General features: G+C 26.1%; 1 protein-coding gene across 3 annotated transcripts in view; it reads left to right on the forward strand.

Moving 5' to 3' along the window:
• Positions 1–23,853, forward strand: part of LOC132939713 (uncharacterized) — a 47,920-nt gene that overhangs the window by 16,504 nt on the left and 7,563 nt on the right. For 2 of the 3 annotated variants that reach the window (XM_061007041.1, XM_061007043.1), the window contains exon 2: positions 22,362–22,534. In XM_061007041.1, the coding sequence (XP_060863024.1) occupies positions 22,403–22,534 (132 nt within the window). In that variant the 5' untranslated portion in view covers positions 22,362–22,402. Of the gene's footprint in view, positions 1–21,947; positions 22,226–22,361; positions 22,535–23,853 lie in introns of those variants that run through there. The other variant, XM_061007042.1, reaches the window with a different exon arrangement.

Raw genomic sequence — 23,853 nt, forward strand, 5'->3', positions numbered from 1 at the left:
GCGTGTGCGTAATATACACATACACGCCCTATTCTAACTATAAATATGTTTATTATAACCTATGTACGAGTATATGTAAATTCTTTACTCGTTATTGTTACTAAAAGTCCAATGTCAAGTAGACTAGTATCTATCTTTGAATTCTTAAACACTATAGCCGTTACCTTTTAAATTAAGTCTTTAGAACGTTTCCTCTAAAATTATTTTAGAGAGTATCTACGTGATTCAGCACAGCAAATGACTTAAACTTTTAAATTGCTTATACCTGAATTTAATTAATTAAAAATAATTTATATTTTATGATTTATTCTGGAATATCCAAATTTGTCCCGAAACGTCCGAATCGGTTCCCAGATTGATGACAATGGTTAATTTAATATTTATCAATACGATTTATGATTGGCTTAACGTATAATTTATGGTTTCCATTAATCCTACATATTTTTGTAATTTATTAATATAATTAGATTGTTTTATTTTATTATAAGTAAATAATAATACATTAATAAATGATAATGTATACAATTACATATATTTTTAGAAATTTGTACAAATACACCAATTCATTATTAAAACATTATAATATATTTAATAAAATACGCCTATGTATAGTATTATACGCTAGCATGCTGTCAAATTAATATTTTAAAATCAAAAAATAAGTAATTATATTTTTTTATAACCATCTAAATTTAAAAAAAAAATATAGGTAAGCTTATATATTACAGCTAGTAAGCTGAGTTCATTAAAGTGATTATGATATATAATTTTTATCGTGGGTTATCGCGTCGTGAATATTATGCACATTTTTAGTAACATGTATATTTTGTTAATTATTACAAACAAATTATGTACACAGAGTCTAAAAGAATAAAAACGTTTATTACTTGTGTGTATTTATTTGACTAATTTTTAAGGCTTATTGATAGAAGTAATTTTACCTTAGTTTTCCATCAAAAAGAATCAAAACATGAAAAAGCCTTTAAATGTTCGTTTTTAAAGTAAAAGTTGAAGTTTTAACTGTTCAGAATTGAGGACTAATAGAACAAAAACAAACAAATCGCTAATCTTAAATCAAAGAAATGTAGTGGAATAATTGTTTTAAATCGTATTTTCCCCCTTTTTTTTAGTAAACTTTATAAATGTTGATAAGTAATAATTGATAACAACAGTTAAATGGTTTCATTTATATTTTTTGGAATGGATCAGTGAACAAAATAATATTTCAGACTTAAATACTCTAAATATACTCTATGTTAATTACAATCTTCGAAGACAAATTAAATTAATATATTATTCAAAATATTTATATTCACTAACCCATACTTATTTAGTTTAGTTATTGAGGTAAACAGTTTGTTTTTAAACGTTTTAATGGTTTTAAGAACTAACTAACATAGATAAATAAGACTTCTTATAATGTCTTATTAAAAACAATTTAGTGAAAAAATTTTGTTTTTAAATTAACTTAAAAATCAAAATAATCCCAACAGTTTTATATTTAATTAATATATATAATAGTTTTGATAAGTTGATGAACTAAAATTTAACTAGATATTTTATATAAGCTTTGACAACTGTAAGTATTTTATTTATTTATATATAAATGTATAAAAAGTGATGTATTTTATTTATCAGTAAATATGGACGCCATTCAGAATCCTTTTCCGGCTGCAATGATACATCGTTTTCAAATTTAAAATGACAGCACAATTATCCATTGATGATTGCCGATTGGACTACACAAAACTTTTGTAGATACCGAATATTTGTGTAAACTTTTCACATAAACATTACGGTAGTTTGGCCTTTTGTTATTGATAGTTTACTAGAAATTGACAATTGTGTTATATTTTACATTATTCCTTCCTAAATATATATTTGAAATCTCATTGAAGATCACTCATCTTTAAATCTAACTAAAAACAGACATATTGCTGATACATTCAATATGATTGTATTTATATCCAAACTATTCTCCATTCAAATGTGCATAGTATCTTTTTTATTGCGTCATTTTATATTGAGATTTATACTCATTGAAATGAATATATTCTAAAAGTATCCAATCTTAATAAAATCTTGAATAATTTTACTATTATTATTTTTTATTCCTACCTATATTATTTCATCCAATTTAAATGTAATGACTAATGATTATAAATAGTTTATATCTTTAAAAGGAAAAAATAGAGTTAATAATAAATAATTAACACTTTTATTATGTATTATAAGTGAGATCAATTTCATTTTAGACATTTTTTTTATCCTGAGCTATTTACTTAATACATGGAAGTTCGTTATATGGAAGTTTCACTGTATAATAAAATTTAAGTTCTATAAACATTTAAAATACATGAAACAATTCTGGATAAAAATAGTTACAAAACGTAAGTTTTGAATATTATATAATAAATCGTTATTTTAAGTTTAGGTTTGTTCCGTTATCTCAATTACAAATATTTGTTTAGTATTATACTATATTTCTTACCAGATTTTAAAATAAAAATAACGAGTAAGATAAATTATTTGCTCACAAATTTATTGGTAGGTATTTCTTTTCATTTAAACGATCAAACTACAACACCCACCTAATTCATATTATTATGATATTTCGTCAATAACAATAACACATATGAAATATTTCTACTGTATTATATTTATATAGTTTTCCAAATACATTTTTTTAAACAATGGCAATTGTTTTTGTATACATACTATAAACATTTTTTTATATTTAGTTTTGAAATACGAAATAAAAATTGTTTCTAAGCAAAGATAGACAGTTGGCCTATAACTCTATAGATATTTTACTATAGCTAAGTATATATTTTTTATTCCTGTAAATAATTAATTTTTCTATTAGTAATAAGGAACTAATTGTTGACAAAAACAAATCGCATATATTATTTAATAACTGTGATAATATTATAATAGCCGTTTTTTTAATTATAAGTCAATTCCTTAGAAACATGTCAATAGGTTCGTAGATTACCTACATTTTTATTTTTTTTCCAAACAACTCTAAAGCTTTTTTATTATAATAATCAATGATCATTAACAATACATTTCAAAAGTGTACATAAATATTAAATAAATACATATTTTTGGTAGATCTATTATACAAAACATGTGTGGGCTATCATTTCCATTGGAGAGGCCCCGGTCTTAGTCTAATAGCTTATACTAAGCCATGGTTTTTGGTGTTTGAGCAACTTATGTATTGAGAGTTATCGAATTTCTGCTGGATTGGTGTGTTGATCCAACCTTATCTCGCGTTTGTTAGCAAACTTAGTAATTTTGTCCTGGATGGAGGTCATCATCAAATCTCGATGGATAATGGTGGTTTTTATCGTACCAGTATACATACCTATGTTGCTTAAAATATTATTTTAAATATTTTAAAAATGAAAAATACATGCAAATAGAATTATGTAAGTACCTATAGAATGTGTACACTAAATAATGACATAGGTAAGTTTCAAGTCCTTAAGAATTATGTAATTTGAATTACAATAAAATAGGTAACTAAAGTCAATATTTTTCATTTAGATATTCAATTGTTTTTAAATTTTAACTTGAAATGTCCTATAAAAATAAATTATGCATATTATATATTTTTAATTTTTTTAAATTTGCTGCGAGAAAAACTTATGAAAAATCCTGTACTTTTACATTTTGAAGTCTTTATTTTTAAAATTGAAAATTTTATCATGTCTATAACAATCTAGTTAAAATATTCGGTGAACATTTCAAGTATCTACCTACCATAATTTGTTTTTAAATTACAACGAAAAAACCCGAATTTATGTTGTTTAAACTTGGCTTAGCGTAAAATATATTCCCGTTTTAAATAATTTTTTGAAAAGTACTAGGAAATTTTTGTGTATGACCTAAAACTGCCTTTGAAGTTGAAAATCGATGCTATTTACTATTCCAAAAGGTGACGACAGACACAAAAATAATATAAACATCCACTCCGCTAAAACTATCATAAACAATATTTATTTTATTTAAAGATCCAATTTAATTGATAATATTTTCTGTTTTTAAATTAAAAATATTTTACATATAAGTAGAATATTTTATCAATGCATTTACTGGTGTAATAGACTTTGTAAAAGAACCACCCATTAGGTAGTGACACTCCGGAACTGAGTTTCTGAATAACTTCGCATTACCTAAATTTCAGTGTTCCTTTTTGATAAAACAGTATACGTACAGTGTATTTTCCAGTAAACTGAGATATTTTTTCAAAAATTTGATTGCTTATTTAATATGCATTACTTCGGGCCAATTGGTTGATAGCTATTCATATTAGTATTATAACTCTCCACATGGAATAGAATTTTGTATTTTGTTGAAATAAAACTTTAATCTTCCGGTTGACTAAACTCAATCAAACCTAGGTATACCAAGAAATAGCATTATAAAATCCCAATCATTTTCACGTGGTAAAAAAATAACTTTAGTTATACATGTTTGGAAAAATCAATTTATAGATTAATGTTACCTACTAACTGTCCAACTATATTGTATTTTAAACAAATTACGCTTATATAGGCTTTGGAATTGGTGATGCATTATCATTATTGTATTATCACAAATCAAAAATGTTAAACAGCGAACAAGCTTTCCTTTTTTTATATTCTACACTAACTATTTATTTGAAAATAATCCCATCCTTCGGAACGTCAACATATTTTGTACATAGGTACAGATATGTTATTCCGGTCTTAGATGTTTTCAGTATATAGGTTCAGGATATGACCGAATACGTGTCCGATGAACGTGCAAAATAAGCTTTATTTTAAGAACCTAATTTAAACGCGACATGTGTTATTAGTTATAAAAATTTTCTTACCACTCATATATCTTTCTTATACATTTTCGATTCGGACAGAAATCAACTGTATGAACATGGTTTAACCATAACTATAATAACTGTCGTATACATTATACACACACGTCACACAAGCACATAATATTATGTTGCTACTTTGTCAGGAAGAGTTAAATGTAAAGTATTTACTGAAAATGAACCTTGATTACAATTATAATTTAAACATACAATTTGAAAAATTGACGAGAATCGCCTCAGTTATTAAAACGTTGAAGACCGACTCCCCAACCAATTAAATATAATAAAAATATATATGGTCATATAAACATATTTCAGGCCAGAGCAATAGAAATTCATAAATGAAAAAATAATAATACTCAGCGTATTAGCGTCGTTGACTCTAAAATATGCTTGCATACTAAAATTTAAATTGGATAATGTGTTATTTAATAAACCATTTTAATAGTCAAACATAATATATTACACAGAATAATACTTATAGTACAAAATAAAGTATAGGGAGGTACTTGAGAAACATTCTCTTGGATAGTATAGCTGAAACTTAAATACATTAAGATGTATATACAATATTGTCTTAATTTACTTAATTTGTAGAATAAATAGTGTAATACTGGATGATTTGATAAATTGCTCATTGTACAAATTGGAAAAGATAAAAAAAAGTTTTAAGATTTAAAACATATTTTTGTTTGAATTCTAAACATTCCTAACACATTGTTGATATTTAATACGTGATATTCAACAATTCGTAGCCAATTTTATTGTAAAGCACAATGTCATAAATGTTAGAATAAAATCCTTAAAATGTTACTTAGGCGTGTTTATTAACTTTGAATCTATTTAGATCGTATCATAATATGTGAAATGACAATAGTAATAATACATTTAAATATATGCACAAACAAATTACCACGTTGAGTGTTTTATAATTTAAATTTTTATTGGATACATTGGGTTTATATAATTGTTAATCCCCTTATATGTTTCAATGTTTAGATATTTTATTATGATAATAACTTTTTGTTAGATAACTTATTTTGAATTATGACTTTGAAAAATTATTATTGAAAATTAGTCAAATTTATTATAAATAAATAGTTCCAAGTATTTTCTGCTCTATGTATAAAATTATAAAATTGAAAATATAATGATATGTCCATCGATCATCATTAGCATCATCATCATTAAATATTATATAATCTAATTGTATTATATTTTATTCGTATTTAGATCAATTAAAATTATATTCTAAAATGTAAACAATATTGGAATTTTATAAGCTATTCACTCAGTAATTTGATGTTTTATTTTAACTAACACGTACTACGTTCTACTCCAACTGAAGTTACCTATGTGGTTAGTTGCTATATACTTATATATTGTTTTAATTCATGGTTTATTATAAACATTGCTGATTATAACCAAACGATTTCATTGCATATATTTTCTTCTCTTGGTGTATCAATAGTTGACTAGAAATTATTATTATTATTATTATTATTATTAAGTGAAGGGATAACGCATTGTGAGAATATTATGTTTATTGAAAATGGCTTTGTTTATCGTATCTATTCTTAGTGTATTAGTACTTTTGACGCATACATTATATTATGTTTAATCTTATGAATATTAATTCATATTATTTTACAAAAGAAGACTGAACCAACCACACTTATCAGCAAAACATTGTATTAAGGTATTAATTTTCAATATATACCTAGTAATTATTTGCAATTCTATTTACATAATGAATTATTGTTCTCTAAGGATTGTTCATATTATATTAATTATTACAACTAGGTAGTTATAAATTTGTTATATTAATGAATAAAATAAAATAGAAATATTTTTTTCTTTAAACATCAGATGAGAAATTGTACTTATATAACTTTCCGACCGGAGTTATTCAAATTAAATGATAAAACAAGTCTATTTATTAATTAATTAATTCGTGTGTATTTTTTATTCTACATTGTTTTATTTTTTTTTGAAAATAAATGTTCTCTCATTCGAGAGTTTTTTGTAAAAAATTTAGTACTAACCATAATATATTAGGTCAACTTTTTGTAATTCAAAACCTGTGTTAATAATATAAAATATATGAGTTTTAAATTAACGATGGTTATACGTGTCTACGTCAAATAGATGGTCGACTCTTAGCACTCTTTGGAGATCTACATAAAACCGTTTTAAAAAAAGAAATTTTTCTATATAAATATACATAACAGATTTATTCTTTAGAATATTATACTTGATATGAATTCGTAATCGTTTCAGGTCTCAGACATTGTCAACCTGTTCACGTCATTTTATCAAATATCGTCAAATCTCACGTCTCGGCAAAATGTTTTCATTTAATCTATGTAACCTATATATTATTTAAACCTACTAGAATTTGTTAAATTGACAAGTTTTATTATCTTCAATGTTTATTATTAAAAAATAAAATAAATATAATACTTTAATTAAGAAATACGCACAATAAACATTTTACTCGTTATCATATTTAAATATATTAATATATACGTGTCACATGTCATATGCATAAAACAGCACATGATTTAATTTATAACTGATAATTTGTACGTTCCTTATAATTTTTATACTGTGACATTATCATTTTATGCTGTTCACATTAATAAATAATTCAAATTTTAGTAGGTACCCAAGCGTAAAATGATAAAATAACTAATCCTGACTATCAAATTATACAATGTTTCACAATTGTAAATATTTATTAAATGTAAAGTGTTATTTAATAACATATTATATTGAATGTTAAAAATAATTTAAATATTTCTGCATATGAATTGATATTTTCATTGAGTAAGAAATCAATAAATGTGATTGGTTCCCTGATCTACGGGAACAATTCACAATAAACACAGCCACATAGGTATTGTAGGATAATAAAGAAATCAAATTTCAAGTTTTTTTGGATAAAATAGCTAATGATTGAATTACAAAATAAGTAATTAGTTATTGATTGTTATTTTAGTTTTTCTTGTTAATAGGTACTTTATAGTACCTTTATATAGTACTTTTCGGATTTAAAGTTTGAATGTCAGTCATTGTCAGATTCTGTCAGTAGGATATTTCTTATGGGACGCATGTAGATGTACATGAAGTTGCCCCCCCCCCCCACTTTGTCCGAATGATTTCAATTCACCACCAAATAATTGAAAATCGCGTTTTGCTAATTGCAAATCATTTTTCATATTTTTTTACGAATTTTTCAAATTTTTAGCCAACCCCCACTTTGTCTGATCGACTTCAAACTACCGCCAATTAATTGCAAACTTATTGCAAATCGAGTTTCGCTAATTGCAAATCATTTTATATATTTTTACGAATTTTTCTGCAAATAATTCCAAATCGAGTTTTGCTAATTGTGAATGTTTTTTTATATTTTTTTAGACATATTTACGTATCGAGATACGTTTAATTTAAATCATACTCATTTTTTTTTTACTAAAATTGTTCTATCAAACTCTATCTAATAAATTAGTACATAATATTACTAAATTACTGTATGTTCCTTTTAACTATTAGTTACTTCATGTTCACGTAGTTAAAGAAGTATATTAATTATTTAAATATGATAATACAAATTAGTTTTTATCTACCTACCATAATTATATTATAATATATATATATTATTATAATTATATTATTATATAGATAAAAGTTTGATTATCTTTATTTGTAGCTAGATAAATTTAATAAAATAGACGCAACAATAAACCACTGTGTAAACAATCATCACCAAACAACATGTACGGGAGACAAAACCCTCAAAATAATATAAAATAACTAAATTTGGTCACCTAAACTTTTTATTGATAATGCAAATTACTTGAAATTATTTTTAAGAGCTTTATTAAGAAACAAGTTTGAGGCACCAGATTTTTTTTATTCATTTTAGATTCTTTTTAATTCTAATTAGATATTGTATTCAACTTGGATTTTTTTATTGAAATTGGATTTATTAAAAACCATGATAGAATAAAAAAAAATTGATTGGATAAAAAAGCTTAATTGAACAAAAAAATCTATATTTGATAAAAAATTTAACCACTGCCGGTTCTTGTTTTGATTGGGCTGGGTATGTGGGCTGAAATTTTTTTTTAAAAAATGCTTTGAAAGTAGAATTTTGATTTGCGAACATCAAAAATAGTTTTGCCATTATTAATAGTTTTTCTTCAACTAACAGTGCGTATTTTGGAACGATAAGACAAAATGGGTGGGTTATCTGAACTTGGCCCACCTAAATAAAAAAAAAAGTATGACTTCTACAAAAATGATTTGCTACCTTCTGCAATACATTTCGACATTATATACGACCGGACAAAGTGGGGGGCTACATTAAGTTCACATCCGTTTTCAGTAGTTTTTACTTACGTTTATGGGAACTAGGTAAACAGAGAAAATCGAAAAACAATCACTCACGTGTACTATACAAAATTTCCGGTCCGTAAAGATGCTATATGCATGAATACAACTTGTAGAGTTATTTTATTACCCAGAAAAGTGCTGAAAAAAAAACATTGATCACATCTATTAAATTCGTCACTTAATTGTAATCTAAAAAATAAAAACATTTAAAAACCATCCGATAAACTCTTAAATTAAAATATGACAATGATTATAACTAAATATTTACGAATTTGTAAGTGGTAAGTGGTTATATATTATAATGTTAAATAATTAACGTGTTTCAAACTCTCAAATGATTGAGTATTGTGTTCGCTATTTGACTAGCTTTAAAACAAAATATATACAAATTAATATCACCTAATGTAGGTAGGAAGGTACTGTACTTAAGCCTTGTTTGGTAGCACTGAACGTCGAACGAAGTACTTTCGTTATTTTAGTTGAACAAACAAGGACTCAATTCATACTCAACTGTTTGGACTGGCTGTTGTAATTCAGTTATTGAGTATATTATATTACTAGTCCGATCGAATACAATTTATTGTCACCTACCTATAATATTTTATACACAGATGTAACCTATAAATTAATTATTAGACATATCAGTTTAATTGATGAATTAACTAACACTTTAATATTATTGCCCATATTGTTAAAAATAAGAGTTATCAGCTTCAGAAAAACAATTTGTTTTCCAGTGATTAAAAAATAAATCAATGAACGCCATATTATTGTTTTTCTTGTAATGCAGTCCCATATAATTTCTGAACAATCAAATAATATTTTTAAACGTAATTTTAGGATGAGTCATTACAGAAGGGGTTCATATTAATTTCGAATTCGATGCAATTATTGCACTCCAAAAAATACTCTACTTGGATTTATTTTTAATTTCTTCTTTCTATATAATATTGTGTAATGTCTAATATTTAGGTGTGAACTTAAGTGATCCATGCGACTATGGATAAATACAAATTTATATTTCTAATAAAACCAACAAAAAATCTTTTAATTTATTTATATTAGACACTTTGACATATTATATATTATATATAATTAGGTCAAGTACATCGAAAAATACAAATAAAATTTATTATATCCAATTATTATCTTATTATTTGATGTTTATCAAACGGTTGATATAAGTCAAATTTAACTCAATATATTATTAAATAAGTATTAATGTATTATTAAAATGTTTTTTTTTTTTAAAAAAACGATTTTTCTACATTAAGTTATCTATGTAACGTGTAAAGTTATATAATTCAATCATAACATAATAATAAATTAATACGTAAAATACGAGCACTGGTCAATCAATTTTAAGTACTTAGACTGTCGATAAAACCTTAAAAATCAACCATTATTTGTTCTAAATATATTTTATGTTTGATAATTTTCTTATATAATATGAAACATTTCAATTACGTCATAACAACATTGAACAAAAATAAATAATAATATTTAGTTATAGAATGAACGGTAAATTGAAATGGTCTTAAACTTTTGTTAGTAATAATTACTAATAACTGTAGGACGATGGCTATTTTTGTTTGCACTACGACACACTTTGTGCACTACAAAATCTAAAAAGTGCATTACGAAAAATAAAAATATGCATCTTCCACCTAAGATTTGATAAAGACAAGGCAAGGTTCCATGTTCAACCGTACTGTAGATGTAAGATTATCAAATAACGTTTTAGAAAAGAAAAAAATTAGAAATTGTGGTAATTGGTGTAATGTATAATTAATTAATATACAATATCATCTTTGCTACAACTGTAAACTGTGTACATCTTTAATATTTATGTGATGAAACACTAAACAGTATAATAAGGTACCTACCAAGGAAAATATGATTTTTAGTTATGGGAATGGTGATAGATGATAGTGTAGGTCGCAGGACGTAGGTATTAAAATACTAGTGTGTTTTTGCTGATTTAATTTTGAATAGTTATTTATCATTATTATTTCTTATAATTATAATTTAATAAACTATCATGGATATTACTACAAAAACAAAAAAAAAATAGATCATAATATAACAGATTTCTTACATAATTTTCAGTCTCGTTTCAGGCCGGATAAGTCCACCCGGGCAACCATAAAAAATATAAATTATAAAAACTAAAAAAATAAATATTTGGTAGAAATGTCAAGTATCTACGATTATTCGTTTTCAATTACAACCAAATAAGAAAATCATTCGATTAAAATACTTTAATATACGGCTAAAAATCTAATGTCAACAAAATTTAAGCTTCTCACGCTCATAAAAAATTTGATTGACTTTCCAGTAAACTTTTTTTTTTTGGTTAAAAGTAGGAAAACTTATGAAGAATCTTGTGTTGAATTTACAAATCATAGATATAAAAATAATTTTTTTTTAAATTTCTAATTCAAAATAGTTTTTAAATTGTTATGATTTATTTTAATATTTATGACGCTCATAAATAATAATTGTGAAACTACGTTAAACTTTTTTTTCAATTTCTATTAACAACAACTTATGAGGAACTATGTGTTAAATTTTCAAGTATTTTGACAAATCAACATTTTTTTAAGTAGGTACTTAATGAAAAAAAAGAAAAAATCCAAAATTTTTCATACCAATAAATAGCTCGAAAAAATAAAACAATTTTGAAAATTTTATCATTTATGAGAAATGGTCATATAAAATTGTATTATGTCTATAAATAGCTCAAAAAGTGTCATAATATTTTTAAAATTTGATAGTGTATAGAAAACGGTAATAGAAACATCCGGTGTAAATTTAAAGTATCTAAGGTCAATGGTTTTTTAATTCCAACGAAAAAAAGTTTTTTTTTTTTGAAAAGTGGTTTTAAAATTGTCGTATAAAAACGTTAATTATTTTTTTTCCCCGACGCTTTTGAAAACTATTGTAAATTTTCAAATTTGATCTCTAAAGTTTTGTGCTTACAAAATTAATTTTCTCATAAAAAAAGATGCTGAAATTTAAAATCGAAGCATTATTTCTACTAGAAAAAATAAAATGTTTACAGACAAAAAAAACACATTATTGTAAAATCAATACATTCATTGCTCTCATTTGAATCTAAAATAATAATCTTCAACCGTTTTACATGTAATAAACAGAATGCATTTGTAAGAATGTATACGATATTGTATACAATTTGGAATTACATTCATCCCTATCTACACAATCACTAGTAATCAAATTAAATTACAAGTGTGCACCAAGGTAAATCAGAAAAATAGTCACTGCAGCAGTATCCATTATAACGATTTATGGCCTATAGATCTAGACTATAATTATATAGGTTATTTTATAAATGTTTTATACTGAATTCATATAGCATTATAAAAACTCGAAGTACCTACCTAAATATTTATTTTAATTTTCAATTCTTACTTCTTAGGTAGGTACACATTTTTGGTATTTTGGTATTTTGGTATTTTTCTTGAATCTTATTTAAATAATATGCTACGTATATTCATATATATAATTTTATGTAGAAAATAGCCATTAAAACATGTACTGTACTACATTTGTTGTCTTTAAAAATATTTATTTTGAAGTTAGAGAATGATTCAGTATTTTGTATTATTCAACTTTTTTTCTATTTCACTTGTAGACTTTGTGATATCTAGAGTCTACAGCGAAATTTGTTCCAAGAATTTGATTTACATAATAACAAATAACAATATTAGACAGAAACGTACTGTATAACATAATTTAATTTAAAAAAAACACGTTTTAAAATGGTTTTGGCAACTCAGTAAACAAAACGACAATAATAACAGACAAATTTTGAAATGGAATGAGATTTTTTTTTCTATTTTTAATACAATTTAATCTATAAACAACAATAATAGAATATGTGTATAATCAAAGTGAAATCAAATGATAAGTTGTTTTTATGACTAATAACTTGGAATGTGTTTTTAAATTTAAATATAACACCATAATATGAATATTAATCAATCGCATTTCATATTTATGTTAACAGTAAACTGCCGTTATTAACTAACAATTATATTGAATTATGTCAATTTCATAAAGGTTTATACCGTACTCTCATAATCATCTACATATAAGTCATATCCACTATATAAGTGTTATATATTATATTACATACAGACTTACAGTATGTATACACATAAACCATAAACGTTGTATTTCAAAAAAAATTATATAAATATTATATGCTATTACAAAATAAACGATAACGCCCACTCAATTTAAAATACAACTTACATGTTAAAATAAAATTAATTTATGGTTGAAAACGAATGAGGAAAGAACATTATATTTTATGCAATTTTTAATTTTTAATACCGAATTCAGTTGGACAAAATCTCAATTGAAATGGCTCCTTAAAACGTAAGTTGAAATGCGAGAAAACAGGCGATGTCACATGCACATGTTATATAATCGGCAAATGTAAAATAGCGACACAGCTGTTGTGTGATATGGTCAGATCCTCAGATCCAATTAGCAAAGTGCGTTTGATGGGAAATACAATTTTTAAAATAACGGTGTTGTGTCATATAGATTTTTATCTGAAATGCTTAAAGTTAATTTGTTAATATATTGATGTGAATTTATTATTTCAGTCAAGGACGATCTTAAAAACAATTCTTGGGGGGCTGAAGTCTTTAAAATTGCCAACTAGATTTGAAAATGCCGATTTTTGAAATGTCAAACAAATTTACCTAGTCCCGACTGCCAACTGAAAACGAATATTTCTGCTGAGTGAGAGGTGTTACCCCCTACCCCACCCCCTCTTGTTCATCGATGATTTCAGTTCATCTAAACAGGGGTAGGTACGTTACGATTTTTATAATATGCACACTAAAATAGTTTTAAAAAGATTCTGTCCATTAGAACACGATGATTAAAATATTAAGTTACAAGAATTATAACGCATTTAAATTTATTTATCCTTTGAAACTAATGTGGTAAGGTACATAAGTTATAATTAATTAAATTTTTTTTAAATAGCATTTAAAATTTTAAACTTTATTTTTACATACAATGTATAGGTAGGTATTAAATGTCTGAATAACTATAGAAAATATGTTGATCCTTAATATTGATTTCATATGATATACACGTATTATATTTAACACAATTAATTATTTATATTAATAATATACAAATTGTATAAATTAAAGTTTCATAGAGATATATTATGCAGGATGCTGGCCATAACCATACATGTACAGTGGTATAAGCAAGGACGGTTTTTGGGGGGTTAAAACGCCTTTTCTCATTCACAGTTATATGTCAAAAAATAGTTTATTTGATATTTAGGTACATGAAGGAAATATTATGATTAATTTATAAGACGAAAACTCCCCTTAGCTCACTTAATGAAATCCTAAAACCATACCTTTGTCCAAATGGTACGTGGTATCGAGTCATAGACAATATATGTAACTAGGATTTCAAAGCTTGTATTGCTTAACTAATGATTGTAAACTTTTTTTTAGAATATTAATATTTATTTATTCTCCGGTGATATAAACAAAATTAATTTCTATATTTGAGAGTTACTAACCACAGTTTATTTTAAGCATGTGGAATGTATGCGTGATTACAATTTCATTCAGCAATTTAAAATATTGTTATCGAACAGTTAAGTATAATTTTTTAGACTATTTGGAATTCTTTAACGTTACGAGTATAAGGTACAACTACCTACTGTAAAATGAATAGTTGTATTTTATGTTTATTTCAAGTGATGTTAGACTTAAAAATATTGTTTTCATCAATTTTTAAACAACAATAACAATAATACAAATGTGGCCGTCTAATACAGCAGTACACCAATTTACAAAGATCGTATTTCAAACAAATGCGCCGGGAAAAAAACGTTATTGACCGGACAAACACAACGAGCCACGTGATCATAGTATAGTTTATTGTACTATATGTGTATGTGGTTTAAACAAATTCCCGTTAGGAGAATAATAATTTCGGATACATATCATTAATATACGTTACCACTTACCAATATATACATTTCTGTAATGAGTATTACATATAAAAAATAGTTAACGAGCGGTTTACGGTTTATTTTTTTTTCCACAGCAATTTTGTACCCTGCTACACCGCCTGTAATACGCGTGTCATTCATATATACACGATACAAATAAAAAAATCAATCGTCAATAACGGTTATTATTTTTTTGACAAATCTCGGTGCCAACGCCGCGTGATGTCTGAATAATACCCTCGGCCAACCCCTTCGCAATATGTGTAGACCACACGTCATACAATAATATAGTAATATTGTGTGCATAATTCTACCGACCGAGCGAAACATTAATTCGTTCCTTTCATTGAGCCACAATCGCCATCCGTGGTATATATCGGTAGTCCACCTTTTTGTGTTATTTTCCTTTCCAATTTCCAACAAATATGTTGCGCGAGTGCCGTTGACAGACACGACAATAATTTTTGAATGGTGTTTGTCAGCACCGTTCGTCTTTCTTTCTATAAGGTATACCTACCACCTATATTATATACAATTTTGTACTGCGACGTGTGCCCATTTTTTTCCCACCCAACTCTTAGGTACGAATTCATATACTACGGTACCCACGCCTGATTGTTGAAAAATAATATATTTATACCTATACATTTTTTTTCTCGCATACAAAATATAATATTCACCGTCACATCATTCACGAGCAAGTTTTATTGTTGATACGCATCACGCATTTGTATCACTGCAGTGTCATATATTATAATATAATAATATCTAAATTATTATATGCTCTTCGTGAAACATATCGAATTCACATATAGTGCTGCAGAAATTTGAGAATAAATTATGTTTAGCCATCCGAATCCGAACAACGCCTTCCTAAATCTATTGTAATAATAGTAATTTATGGTGGGCGGACACTTGATTTAGGTAATTATATATCGTAATTAAATCGATAATTGGAAATAAAAGAAATGGGTTGGACACCTACTTCGCCATACACACTACCGCTTGAAAAAATAACACGACGTGATGTTATTTATTGTGATTTAATCCAAGTATTATAATTTATAACACATCGGTTTCACAAACATAATATTATATGAGACACGATTTCACGATTTATGCAAATATGTCTCCGAAGTTTATCTCAGGCACAATAACAAACTAGTCATTTAAGATTAATAATGTTGATACTTGTGGACGGTGTTATTTCAACGGGCTATGTTAATGAAATTGAAGCGACATTCACAACAAATTATACTGAATGAAACAATTTCAATTAATATAAATATTATTCAAAATGCAAATAGTTATTTTTACAACTGTATTATGTAATGTTTTATCTCCGTTCAAGTCTGTATAATATATTATGTATCATATTATATGAGTAAAATGTTAAAAACACATTTAAACAAACAGCATAATTTAATAACTTTTTTTTTTAATGTTTGACATATTGTGGGATACTTTATTTAAATGAGCTTATATTTTTTTTCTTTAAATTATGTTTTGGATTTCAAAATTGTGAGGATGGTACCTATCTCTTTAATGTATCATGTATATTCTAAAAACAAAATAGTAACCAACTATAAACTATTACCGTTTATAACTATGCACTTGTTGAACATACATAATAATAATTTGCCTTTTTAAAAAATCAACGTCAATTAGTCCAACAATTGATAGTTATTTGCCCGCATGCGTGTATACATTATTATTGTATGAATTTTAACAAACTTTGAATGTCATATTGAATAGTGATAAAGGGCCTCAAATTTCCAATTCACACACGGGCCTCAATAGGTTTAGTTATGATGGCATATTTAGGTATACATAATTAGAGTATAATTCATAAATCATTTACATAATAATTGTCGCCATTATATTCAATATTTTTAAATATATTTTAAACAAATTCTGTATTGTTTGCACTTGCTGTGAATACATAATTTCAATTGTTGATTAATTATTTAATATGTATTTTAAGCAAATTAAATTATAATTTTAAAATAATACTGGACTATACTTTCAAATAATATTTCAACAATTAATTAAATACTTAATAAACTGGTTTATACGGTTGTTTTAGAATAGGTGATAAAACACTTTAATAATTGAACTTCAGAATTATCCAATAATTGCGGTTTTACGCTAAACTATTTTTTTTTAATTCCAAAAAGTACTATTTATAAGAAAAATTGTACATTTTCAAGCTTGTTGACTGAGCATAACATTTTATATCAACATTTAAAGAAAGAAAAACTAATAAAATAATAAAAATAGTTAGAATAGTTCAAAATAATTAAAAATATTTTTAAAATATTACAATGTTTGATAGTTATTATATAAATATTTGGTAAACATTAATTCATGTATACTACAGTCTTGAATAACAATAAAAACAATAAAAATTAATACCATTATAATTAAGTTCTAGATGTAAATAATACTTGTATAGTTGTATGTTGTATCCCAATGGCCTATGTCACCGACGGTATTTTTATTAATAATAATAAGTAAAAAAAACAACGAAATTGATTGTGACGAAATGTATAGTATTTCATAAATATTCCAGTTTATTGAGCAAAGTACTGTGAACTTATTACTTTCGACTCCTTTAAAGTTAGAGTACCAACTTGATCCAATTTTCTATTAGAATTCTAATTACATATCTAAATTTTTACTGATCCAAAAGGCGATGACAAAAAAAAACAATCACAACATTGTAAAACCAATAATGATCTCAAGCATGAAGTACTTAAAGTGTAAAACTGCGTAAAAACATTGAAATTGTAAGTATTTTCTAATTAATCATTGACAATTTTGAGTTATGATTATGATTTTTACGAAAATTAATTTTTCAAATGCCACTTTATACATTAACTTCAAATTGTATAGAAAAACATGAGCTCTGTAGTTACTATTCACAGTACCTATCTGTTAACATTCCATTTACAATTTACATCCATCTTTGTTTTTTCAAAGTAAAATACGTCAATACAGTCTGTTGATATAAAGTATGTACCTAACCACCTAGGTAATGTAAAGTAAAAACACTAAAAACACAAATTATCAATAATTGAAAGGTTCAGATAAATGAATAAAAATGTACTTATGTACTTCGGTAAAATAATATGCTACGCATAGTGTTCTAAAATTGTGTATTAATCCGATTAAAATAAAAACATGTTTATAAAAATTGGATTTAAAATCTTTGTATGCCAAAACGATTATAAAAATACGTGATAGTCGGTTATATGTGGAGCTTAGATTATGTCTACATTTTAATAGGATATTAGGAGCATTGACCACTAAAATTGCTTTAACAAGTATAAAAAGTATCTACATAGTATTACTGTTTTAAACACAATACATAATACCTTTTAGACAAATTAATACACAAACCCATTCATGATTCACTGCTATGCCCGAAGTATTGCGAAATACTGCTGGCTGTGCTATTACACAAATATAATAATATGAAGTTCTTATTTTTTAAAACTTTGATTAACAACAATTTGTCTTATGAAAATAACAGTTTTATTGTTATAAATAAAAAACATATAATACAAAAAGAAAAAAATATATCTTTAAACCAAGTTGCATCAATTATTTTAAAACTATAATAGGATTATTATAAATAGCTATAATGATTATATTTTATAAAGGTATGTACTAAAAAAAAGTTTTAATCGTTTTAAAGAGAACAAATTTATTTATTCATGGGTTTATTCTCATAATAATATGCTTCAAATTAGATACATATTTGCATTAATTTTTAGGCGTAAGTGTTTAACAAAATATAATACTTTCGAATTAAACTCAATAAAAATGAATACAATTAATTGTTGTATTGAAACACAATAATATCATTGAGTACCTACATATTATACAAGAATATTTTAATATTATATAGAATAATAATCGATAATATCAATTATTAATACGTTTAACGTTTATTATTTCGAGGCCATCAAGTAAAAAAAAATAGGTAAAAAATGTAATTCTATAGGTTTGTATATTTTAAAATAATTAATGAAATCGCTAACTTAAATAATGTATATACCTACATTAGACATTTATCCATATTTATTAAATTAAAGAAGAACTAATTTTTCGTTATTCAATTAATCTAAAATAAACATTTCAAAGCAATTAGTTACAACTTACAACCATTGAACTATTAATATTACTCTTACTGTTTTCGTTACGGATGTCGTTAAAGTAATTTTTCAAATTATCGTGAAACACCGAAATGATTAAAAACCATGTTTAGGTTAAAAATATAATGTAGGTAAAATGATAAAATAATAAAATGTACGTCATTGTTTTTACGTCACAATAGATATAGAAATATTCAATAATATATTTTGATCATTTAGGTGAATATGCTTTGTGTACATGTCACAACAACTTTACAAAATGCAATAAAACTTTTCGAATGTAATATTCAATAGAGGCGCTTATAATGATACGTCAATTTCTGCAATAGGTATTTTTTAAAAAATACTTGTGAGTGATATACGCGAGTTTCCTTTTTTTTTCAGGAACTTATTTGAAATTTCAACAAACTATAATACGGATGACGGTTAAAATAAATGCCTGGCACATTCTTCAAATTGTCTTTTACAATCTTTAGAACATTTAAATACTTTATCGTAGTGTGAATAATTTTCATACCATATACATTGTACGCGAACTAGTTCAGTGTAAGACAAAACAAACATTTTAAGGGGTTATTTGATATTCCGAGTTCCGTCGGAATTCCTACAATTCCTACAACGGCACTACGGGAAAACTATGTGGACGGAGGTACGCCGGTACGCAATACCTACCTACTATGTTTTGTCACATGTTCATCATTGTTACGTAGTTTAACGTCAATTTGTGTAATATGTACATATAGGTATGTAGGTACCTAACACAACGTTTTTTTAAAAATGTTTTCCTATATGGCTTGATCATGATATTATTAACATTAATAAACGTTATTGAATATAATAACGATTTTAAGTCTTTATTATTCATCGAGCAGCGTTTTAATGTCGACAGTCACAATTCGTGTCAAATACAAGTTATAAGCATTTTTTACTTCTGTCATTGTTAGATAAAATTATTTACTCTAGATTTCTTCAATAGCAGCTTGTTCTCCCTGCTCCAAGTTTAGCTTTAGAAACTAAGCGCATTATCGATGATTCGACGTTACCCTTTGTTTTGTATCGTTAATAATAAACTTTCAATTATTTTCACTAGTTATATACGTAGACAGGAAATGAGGCGGTACGATTAATCACCGTGTTTACTGTCAAAGTCGGTTTAAGCGGTGGTTTGATTACCTATACCATTCAATTCTCAACCAGTGTTCAAAATAGTCCAAGAAATGAAAAAAAAAATCAAATATAATTATTAACCCGGTCAGTGGCGTTTAATCAATAAATTAAGAATTCTGAGTAAATATTACTTTATTTAAAAAAAATTGTTCTGAAAGATTCGAATGTATTGGTTTTACAATAAGTATATGTGATTTTTATATAAACAATTTGATCAACCTATAACGAATTAAGAAATTACTAACGATTTTATAATTAATATTATATTATATTATAATATGCAAACAACCTTAAAAAGGCTGTTCTTATAAGATCTTCCATGATGGTTGTTTTAAATTTTAGTTCAATGAAAAGTTATTATTTACTGTAGGTATACAAAGAGCCTATGGTACTATTCGAATGAAATTGTTGTGTAGTAAAGGTTGATCTTATTTTTGCCAAAAAAATAATAGTATAAGTCAGTACTATCTACTATGGTCTATTATAATGATGGTTAATAAATTCCTTTAAATTAGTCTAAATATTTAGAATATATAATTGTGTGTAGAAAGTTATGGTATAAGCAATGATGGAAACTGGAATGTTTCAACTTAAGTTAACCCCCTTAACTAAGACCCTAGTCTAATCTAACGAAGTTGTAAGACACTGCAGTGTATAATATACACATTGTACACATTGCTATGTAAGCCTAACATTTTATTTTAATAAATTAATTATTGTTAATTCTGGATCCAAACAACTAGGCTATTTGATTAAAATACTATTACTATTTATACCACACGGGTTTTAATTTTTTTTTCGCATTATTTCGATTTAAATAACTAATACGAAATTTTCGAAACCCTATAGGTATGGTAATAATAATATTATATTGATACGTTAGTAAATCTTTCATTGGTTTTTTATTGCTATATTCATATATTATTTTTACGTTACTATTAATAGGTCTGTTTAAATAAGGGTCATTGTCCATTAGTCCGTTATTGTGAATAATAGAGTATATTATTATCACAATCTGTGTTTTTACTTTTCAGTATATTATATTATATTGTAATTTGTAATGTGCCCAGAGAATTAAAACGATTAGATATACAAATATGAAAACAATAATAGGCCATTTCTCGATAATAATGTCTAAATTAAGGTTGTGGGAGTTAACACAAAGGTCGGACGAGTTTATATATTCATATAACGGATCATAATATCATATATAATAGCCAATGTATCATTCACTCTAGTCGTGCGGTTGTTGGTGGTCGTCGTCTCGACTAATACACGATTTTTGAAAACCAAATTAATAATTGTCGTTTGTTTTAAGTATATACACCGTTGTATTAATTATAACCCGTGCGGTTTCATCAACACAATATCATGAGACCGTCGGTCATCGTAGCGGACTACTTGTCCTCAAACGGTGTAACGATAATGTTACTAGTGTTGGAAATTAAATAGCGTCGCCCGGGGTTTCGTGAAAAACTGGGCGTCCAAGACAACAATTATTCACACAAAAAAAAAAAATTTTAAAATAACACGTACACTTTGTCGCAATAAATACATTACACCGCAGAGTCCGTGGAGAAAAGACAACAACGGTCGACGGAAACTCTCGAAATTGTAATTTAATATTATCAATGCGCAGCTCGCTAGCAAAAGACTACTGCTAAATAGACACCGCAGTAGCTCTATAATACATATTGTAATATCATGTGTATCGCTCTAAGACGAATGTTTTGTTTTGCTTGTTTTGCAGAAATCATCGTCAGCGCTACAGCCGAAATTCGTAATCACACAATGAGGATTTTGACGATCGCCTGGATTTTGGTTGCGGTCACGTGGTGCTGCGACAGCGCCGTTATCTATGACCCGGTGGTTCAAAACACCCGTTACTATGAGCCCAGAATTCAGGACTTGGAGCTTCTCGACGTAAGTCCGCTTTCGTATTTTATAACGTGTAGTTGTTTTAAATATTATTCCTGCCAAACCGCCGACAGCAGTAGAAATCATTAAAAATTCGCGATTCTTAGTTTGCGTAATAAATAATAATATAATATACGTCTACGTAATAATCCATAGGAAATAGGAATCCGTAATGTCCAGAAGAATATAATATATAATATTATTATCTTAGGCGAGTTGGTTTTCTAACGAGGTAACGCTAATTATTTTTTAACACCTACCTATAATCTTTGTAAATCCGCCGTTGTGTTTCAGATGATTTATATTGACGTGTTGATAATACGAAACCATTATGTATGGATCATTAGTAGGATCAAATACCAATACTATTTTTTTTCTTAGAAAAATCTACAGAGCTTTTGCTCTTATCTTAGACTTTTCGTAGTGCGTACAACGAACGGAATTTATTGTGAAGTACATTCGATAATAATCCAATGAGAAAAGTTATCCAACTTAAAAACAACACTTGGGTACGCTTGCCACATTCACTAAGTCTTATGCGGTTTCAACATATAAGTTTCTTAAGCCTGGTCATATTAGATGTATGAAAAAAACGACAAGTTATACTTACTTCAATGTATCCTCAAAGGAACAAAGTTTGTCTCTAAGTGCCAACAAAAGGTTTATCTAACAACACTCGTGTAATAGAATTTGTTTGAAATACACTTCAGAGTTAATTTTGATGTTCAGCTTTAATTGTTATAAATATTGGCACTTCGTATTCCATTGAAATTAATAAAAGATAACGTATTTCTATAACAATGAAGAGGTGTCTTAAATTGTAGACAAAGATTACTCGAGCATAAAAAAAAATGTAAAATCATTATTATTTAATTAAAACATATTCGAATAGTTCATTAGGTAGGTAGGTGACAAAATATGACAAAATATACAGGTATCATCACGGTTTTTTGATACACATCCTCCGCTTTTTACTTCACATATATCATAGTTCTCAGTTTCTTATAGGCTGTCAATCATATTATACATATAATATATATATATAACATAGGCTAAAATCAACCAATCAGAAGTGGAGAACTACGACATGAGGCGGAGGTGAATAAGGAGATGCACATACTGATATAAACTATTACAACTGTGATAATACCTATCTTTTTTGTTATGAGTATTCCTAAATAGTATTCAATTTCAACAAAGCCAATATTTAATCATTGAAAAAAAAAAAAAATAATAATATGTAAGATAACAAAATATATCATATTTAAATTGTTTTTGAAATGAAAAAGGTGTTAATAACCCAAGTTATAATTCAGAGTTATATT

This window comes from Metopolophium dirhodum, chromosome 2 (assembly GCF_019925205.1).
Source record: "Metopolophium dirhodum isolate CAU chromosome 2, ASM1992520v1, whole genome shotgun sequence".
In the NCBI taxonomy this organism is placed as follows: Eukaryota; Metazoa; Arthropoda; class Insecta; order Hemiptera; family Aphididae; genus Metopolophium; species Metopolophium dirhodum.